Raw genomic sequence first — 7373 nt, 5'->3', positions numbered from 1 at the left:
TCAATGCCATTTGCCTTCAAGTGCTTGCCTGTTAGACCTCAAACGTGCAAAGACTACCGTCTTTCCCCAGCCCTGTCACATGCAAAATCCACACATGTCAACATTATTGACAAGCTTTGAGGGCCGAGTGATGCACAATCTGGTTCTCCAGTAATTTTAACAATAACCCACCCACACACAAAAACAAGAGAGGGTGAAACTAGAGCAATGAAATACTAACAGTGACTTACATCATGAGTGGACAAGAAGGCTTCTCGGAGAACCTCCACATTCCCTGCACACTCAATGCTGTAATCCACACCTCCACTAGTCATTTCCCTGATTCTCTGCAACACCATTTGCTAGGATGGTTAATACAGTCACATGCTCAGCAATCTAAGATAGAGAAAACTCCATGTATATTTTAGTTGCCAACCTGGTGCACTGGCTTTGAACTATCTTTTGGGTTTACAAAGTGAGTCATTCCCATTTCCTTGCCTGCAACCATATCGAAAGACATTGCCATAAAACTCGAAGGTCAGGTCTTTCTTTTCTGGTGGGAATTGGAAATATGAAGAATCAATAAATGAAAAGGATACCTTTATTGAGCTTTTCTGGGTTGATATCAACACCTATTATTTCGGATGCTCCTCTGGCTCGTGCTCCTTCGGAAGCCTGTGATCAAAATAATTTAGGCTAAGCTTCACGTTGTTATAAATTCTACTGATCTTCTTATATATGCTTATATAAAGCATGATTTGTGATATATCTAGTGCCTTGTAAGTATTGAATGAAAGTATGTTTTCTGTTTGATATTTCAATAAAAAGAATGAATGGGAGATTGAATTTTTGTGTCGCCAATAAAATTTATTGAAATTATATTTAATTTCAAATAAAATTAAAATGTAAATTATTTTGAAAGGAGTGGAAAATGTTCTGCAAAACATGGCCAAAAATTTCCCACACTCACATGCCCTGTTCATGTCTCTCTTGGGAGAATAGAAAAACAAATGAAAAGGAATTCACTTACTGCAAGTCCCAAGGCCCCTAAACCAAAAATTGCCACACTAGATCCAGCTTGTACATTGGCAGCATTCCATCCGGCTCCCACTCCTCCTCAGGTTAAACATCAAATTCACATGTCCGAGATTAGAAAAACACGCATTCAGAGTGAGCCTCCAGAGATTTTTGATATGACTAGGGAGCTAGGTGCCTAGGCCTTCAAGAACAAGAAGAGTTCAATGAATTTTCGGTTTCTTACCGGTAGAGACACCACAACTTAACAAGCTCATCTTCTTGAGGTAAGCATTAGGATCAATCTTGACAGCACAGGCAGAATCAAGCACAGAATACTCGGTAAAAGTCGATGTGTTGAGAAAATGGAATATGGGCTCTCCATTCATGGTAGAAAACCTACACTTTCCATCATTTTCCATCACACTCTTGAACGGGTTGACGCGATAAGTTTGGCAGAGATTGGTTGTTTTGTTTGTGCAGTAGGGGCAGTGGCCACATTCTCCATTGAAGATTGGAATCACATGGTCGCCCGCTTTAAGGTCCGTGACACCTTCACCTACACTCTCAACCAGCCTGCAAAACGCATCCAAGTCTCCTTAAGGTGGTAATGAAATATAGAAAACACGACATTGATTGATCAAACAATAATATTAGGAACATGTCTTACCCAACAGCTTCGTGTCCTAGAATCCGAGGATATGCTCGCTGAGCTTCATTCTTTAGAACAACGACAACGTCAGTAACTTTATTGTGATCAGCACAAGAACTTAAACTGCATCATAGTAGATTAAGGTTAAAGTTGTTTAGTGTTATGTTACCTCGCCTTTCCAAGCGCTTAGATCAGTGTGGCAGATTGAAGTGTAGAGGATTTTGATTCGGACCTCCATCTTCTTCGGGGGATCAACTCGGATTGTTTCCATAAGAAAAGGTTGTTTCGGACCCCGAACAACGGCAGCTTGATGACCATAAAAACCAACGAAAAATACGAATCAATAAAGCAAGTTTCAATCAGGGATCGATCAACATAGGATGCTAATCCAAGCTGCAATTCTTACCATTGCAAGTGATGACGTTCCCTGACGTCGCATTCGGATCGAACAACTTACTTCGCGGGACATTACCGTGCAAGCCCCGCGACGCCGATCCTAGTAACTTAACGAAGGCTTGAGATGAGTTTGAGTTGCATCTAGGCAGGGTTTGTGTCAATATTCTTCTTGCTTGCAAAAGCATTGCCATGTTTTGATAACTCTTGGTATGTTCGATACTGCAGCATGCATGTTTTACATGCATATATTCATAGTATTTGGGTAGCTAGCTAAAAAGAGATGTAAAAGTCGTATGATCTTAATAAAGGAAACGAGCACGCTATAATTGACTTGAACAACCATGGATTACTATTGAGAAAAGTCTGAAGCGAGTAATTCAACCAAAATTTGGGTGTCCAGTCAGCACTCTGGCTGAGGATAAATTATTGTTCTAATGAGGGGCAATGCTTTTCCTTTTTTTTGCGTAGTCTAAATCGAGGATGAGGACAAGTGTTTCAACTTGAGAAATGCGGGAAAATTATTTATTTTGAGAAAAAAGGAATACTGAAATTTGGGTTGAGGACTATAACATCTGACTTGCATATATAAATGTGTGTATATATATAGTCAATCAAAGGTAAAAATCTCTTCAAAAAGAGACAGCTTAGGTTAAAAAACATGGATGCTGGCTAAATTTGGATGCTTCCTTTACTCTGAATTGTGGACAAGATATCTTAATCCTTGTTGGGACACTCTTATTTTGGAATTATGATTCAAACTTAGAAATTCTATCCTTATTATATATGTAATTCAAATCCATTAGACCTCTTATTGAATAAACAAAAAACCGGAAATTCTAACGTTATTAATTTACTCCTAATGCCGCATTTCACCGATTCATGAGGAAGCAAGGTTTCTTATGCGTTGATGGTTTATGCTCCACCCAGTGGCGGAGGCAGGGGGGGGCTGGCAGGGGCCCCGGCCCCTGCAAGGAAAATTTTTCCAGCCCCTTCCTTGGTTTTCATTTAATATATATTTTAATAAAATAAATTTTTTTAAAATGATTCTTTTAATTTGGCTCTCCTCAATTATTTTTTCTTGCTCCGCCCCTGGCTCCACCAATAATGAAGTTCTCACAACATCAAAATATAATGACTTAGCTGATCGGAGTCATGAAATATGGAAGCGAAGTCTTTGTTTATTAATGGGATAAACATAAGTAAACTGGAAGCCGTTCAATTTACCAGCCCATAACAGCCTTGAAAAAGTCATAATCTTCGAAAGATTTTCAGCAACCTCGATCAAACCTCATCGACAGTGAATAGTAAATGATTCCAGTTTAATATTTGCTCATTTGCTCATTTGTCATTTGTATTGTTAGTCCCTCTTTTCTCTTACAAAAGCTCCCACATTTAAAAAAAAAAAAATCCATCCCCTCTATTCTAAAAATATTTATGCAACATGTATTGTTTATTATCTTTATAGTAAACTTTTTTTTTTCAAATATTAATTAATATTATATATCTACATTATTAGATGCTAATTAAAAAATATTAATATGTCAAGATTATTTTGGTCTTGATTATATTAATATATATATTATGTTTGGATTTACTAGTAGCAATATTTATCTTACTTGAATGATTAATTTGCTGTGACTTTGAAGTATATATAAATATAAAGATAAAAGAGATCATCATGGTTAAGCTGGGGGATCACGAAGTTCAAATCTTAGAGGGTGTTTAGTTTGTAGGTGGTTTTAGTTTTTTTGGATGGGATTCATATAAAAAGCATGTATTTTTAATTTTTTAAAATGTGGTTTGTGCTTTATAAGGATTATACCTTAAAAAAAAACATCACACTTTCAAATCAAATACCCTTTTAATATAGTATGTAAGAAGTAAGGTTTTTATGAATTTTGTAATCCTGAAGTACATAGATTTTCTTTAATTAAATTGAAGAGATTGGCTTAATCCCGGAATGTGAAAACTCATAAAAAAAATACATATAGATAGACAGATAGATAGAGTTAAATTGCATTTTTGGATCATTTTTAGAGGTGCGAGTTTGGATTGCAATGGAAAAACACTCAAATCGTATTGGATGTTTTGTCGAAGATAAAATTTGCAGATAGCTAGAAATATAATTAATACTCTTCGTGAAAAAGCTATGAAAATAACAAACATGATGTGAATCTATATTTTTGGTCTAGTCAAATTAAGAAAAATTTAAAAAATTATATAAAAAACTATTCCTTATACTTCGGAATTTTATTTGTTGAACGAAGGAGCACATCTCTGACTATGAACCTAATCATATATATGAACATGAATGAACTAATATAATTGAAAATGAATCAGGCATGCAACCTTTGAAAATTTTAAGAGAAAAATTCACAAGATTTTAATATTATAGTTTTAAACTTGTAACAGCCTTATTCTTTGATCTAGAAGCTATTTTAGTTTAGATTTAAAAAAATAAAAAAATTAACATGACTTAATTTAATTAAAAATCCGAATTAACCTGAGACTCGGACTCGGACTCGAATACTCTAGATAAAATACGGTTGAAAAATCATTATTTTTTTAAAATTCAACATAATATATTTTATTTTTAAAAAAAAATTAAGCCGAACCTCTTAACTTAAAACACTGGTCTTATCCCAAGTTAATGCTGAATCAAGTTTAAACCATGCTTAATACAACAGAGAATACAAACATAATAGCAGGAAAAGGGGTTGAATAAGAGAGGGGGAAATGTAGTCGAAGAAAGAAGATGTTGCTTTCCATTCTTTCCCTGAAACAATGGGAAAATTAAATATTGACACACTGTCAGTGTTTGATGAATGGGTTCACAAAGTTGAATTGGCCCGGTGTCTGCATTCAGACAGTTTTGATTTAGAATTAGATCATGATTGGAAGCCAATATTTATGATGCAAGGGGTCTGTCTCCCTGTGAAGAAACTATATATTTATAGCTAGTTTGTTTGTGCCTGCACATGGTATACGCGACATTTTGATAGTAGTTAGCATTAAATGTGAACAGAAGTGGGACTCGCACACCATCAATGGAGACACGAGATGGCCAGCTAGAGGAAGGTAAAAGGATGGTTACAATACCTCGTTGGTCCATGACGTGGCTTAAGACTTGCTTATAAGTTGGGTGAATTAACTGGTATTGATGTAAAATAACTTTTAAAAACAATTAGAAGCTAAAATATAAGAAATGTTTATGTAAATATTGGAGTTGTAGCTAGATAAAATCTCTACACAGAGACCCTATATCCATGCAAATTAATATTAAGATAAATAAATTCTATAAAAATTTTTTTTTATTAAAATAAAATATGTTACATCAATCAATCTCATAAAACAACAAAAAACATACATATATAAAAAGGAGTTTGATAATCTAACCCAGCTTTCTCAGTTATATACTCTTCATGTTGGGCAGCAATGACCCTGACTAGTAACATGTCAACAAAATCAAAAACCAGGGCTAGGTGGAAAACTGCACTGAAATTCACTTGAATTCCTCTCAAGAGAATAAAGAAATATAAGTTAGACATTCTAAGAAATATCTTATCTTTTATAGTCTCGATCAAAGTTATTAACCCTTAAAAAAAAAAATTCTTAAAACTTCCTAAAAGAGTCCTTTAAAGCTTCCAACTTAGCCTAGAAATTTGGGCTTCTTCCCTAGCAACAACAATATCGATCCATGCAGTAGTAAGTTCAAACTAGATTGGGAGGCACTCACTTTAAAAAGCTCGTGTCTTAGAGGAACTACTTAGTTATAAATAATTTGAAGCAATTTTTCACTTGAGCTTAACTGAAGGGCAAAACCTTGTGTTTGGCCCTCCGGTGTGAAATAAGTCACCTTAAAGTTATGTAGTTTGATTTCTACAATAGCTTCTTCCCTTTGCAGTCATTTGAAGGTAGCTTAATTTGTCCTGTTCATAGCCACCACCTCCCTTGCATGACCTCTTTCGACCACCTAGTGAGTGCACATCATGGAGATTTGCTAAGGGTAAATGTTAAAATGGTAATCATAAATTCAAATAAAAAAAAAAACATGAGAATTCAATGGTAATCATAAATTCAAATAAAAAAAACATGAGAATTACTGACATTAAAAGCTACATGGCTAGTTATTGCCAAATGACGATGAAAGCTTTTATCAGACATTAAAAAGATGTTTAATGGGATGGTGAGGATCCTTTCCAACACTCTCATCACCTCGAGACTAGTCTCTTAAAGTTTTGATTTTTCACTAAGAGCCAAATAAGTAAAACCATCCTTGAACTCCTAACAACAGTCATAATAGAAGGCCTAACTACTACTTTTATAGCCAATAAGATAGGAGGTTGTGGTAGAGGAAATACTGCAACATGAGTCTCTATAGATGGACACAGGACATGAAATTTCAATGGGGTAGAGATTCTCCTCTTGAAATGAACAATAACATTTACAATTATTACGTCAAATTTTGCTTCTTTCCTAGTTGGGTGAAGATCACTTTTGAATTTAATTAAATGCTGAGCTCATATATATATATATATATATATAAAAAAAGGTTTGGTAAGCTGTTAAACTTATTATTTATAAACTCAGCCAAATATATAATCTAAACATATATCAAATTAATATTCTCTTAAACTCAATTGATTTGATAAAAATTACTTGCTATTTTTGTGACCTTTTAATTCAAAATATCTCCACTCAGTGAACTTTTCTAGGAGTTTGACATCAAGAAAGCATCTTGGATTATTTATTTCTTCATATAAAATATATTAATCTAAATTTATTTTTTATCTAAGCGATCATGAAGATATGTTCTCTATCAACATAAATATGTTGCAATTAAAAAAATTAACAAATTGCTGGGTAGTCTCATGACTTGAATTAAAAAGAAAAAAAAAGCATTTCATATCTTTTTAACAACTGCACCAACTTAAGAAAACAGTTTTTATCATTTGTGAGGCCTGACATATCTCCAGCTCACTACCTCGTCGGTAGTATTTCTTCGATAAAAATGTGATGGGCCGAGAAAAATATTATATGCTGTTCAAGTCTTGACCCCACGTTGCTGTACAAAAAAAGCCCATGTTCGATTCGAGTTTGGGCTCTGCAGTCAGGGAAGGGCTTAAAATTGCCTGAAGGTTTGCAAAAATTCTCTAGGTTTTGAAGTTTTAGATCTACAAAACAAGCCCATTTCGCAATAACGTTCGCGTCCTGTTGCATAGCACTTTAAAATCCATTTTTATTTAATTATATAATAAAAAAATAAAATTTTATAGAAAAGATAATGAATACAATTATACAAGAACTTTTTCTAATAATCTTTTCTCTTATT

At 34.1% G+C, this 7373-nt stretch overlaps 1 protein-coding gene across 1 annotated transcript; it reads right to left on the bottom strand.

Moving 5' to 3' along the window:
* Positions 1-2242, bottom strand: LOC105136841 (alcohol dehydrogenase-like 3). Its single transcript, XM_011042336.1, has 9 exons — positions 2052-2242; positions 1815-1951; positions 1664-1713; positions 1241-1569; positions 1010-1092; positions 579-654; positions 416-477; positions 231-326; positions 1-72 (listed from the first exon to the last, which is right to left on the bottom strand). The coding sequence occupies exons 1-9, from the start codon at positions 2230-2232 to the stop codon at positions 1-3; spliced, it is 1086 nt and encodes a 361-aa protein (XP_011040638.1). The 5' UTR covers positions 2233-2242.
* Between the last annotated feature and the right edge of the window lie 5131 nt (positions 2243-7373).

This window comes from Populus euphratica, unplaced genomic scaffold (assembly GCF_000495115.2).
Source record: "Populus euphratica unplaced genomic scaffold, PopEup_1.0 scaffold62.1, whole genome shotgun sequence".
In the NCBI taxonomy this organism is placed as follows: domain Eukaryota; kingdom Viridiplantae; phylum Streptophyta; class Magnoliopsida; order Malpighiales; family Salicaceae; genus Populus; species Populus euphratica.
Note: the sequence above shows the minus strand (reverse complement) of the source record. Positions and strands in the feature narration are given on the sequence as shown.

Excerpts from the sequence above, each read along its gene's own strand:
- LOC105136841 (XM_011042336.1), bottom strand. The coding sequence starts at position 2,232 with ATGGCAATGCTTTTGCAAGCAAGAAGAATATTGACACAAACCCTGCCT. Across the intron at positions 1,570-1,663 it reads CTAGGACACGAAGCTGTTGG|GCTGGTTGAGAGTGTAGGTG; the intron begins GTAAGACATGTT and ends TGCGTTTTGCAG. Across the intron at positions 655-1,009 it reads TAGGGGCCTTGGGACTTGCA|GCTTCCGAAGGAGCACGAGC; the intron begins GTAAGTGAATTC and ends TTTTGATCACAG.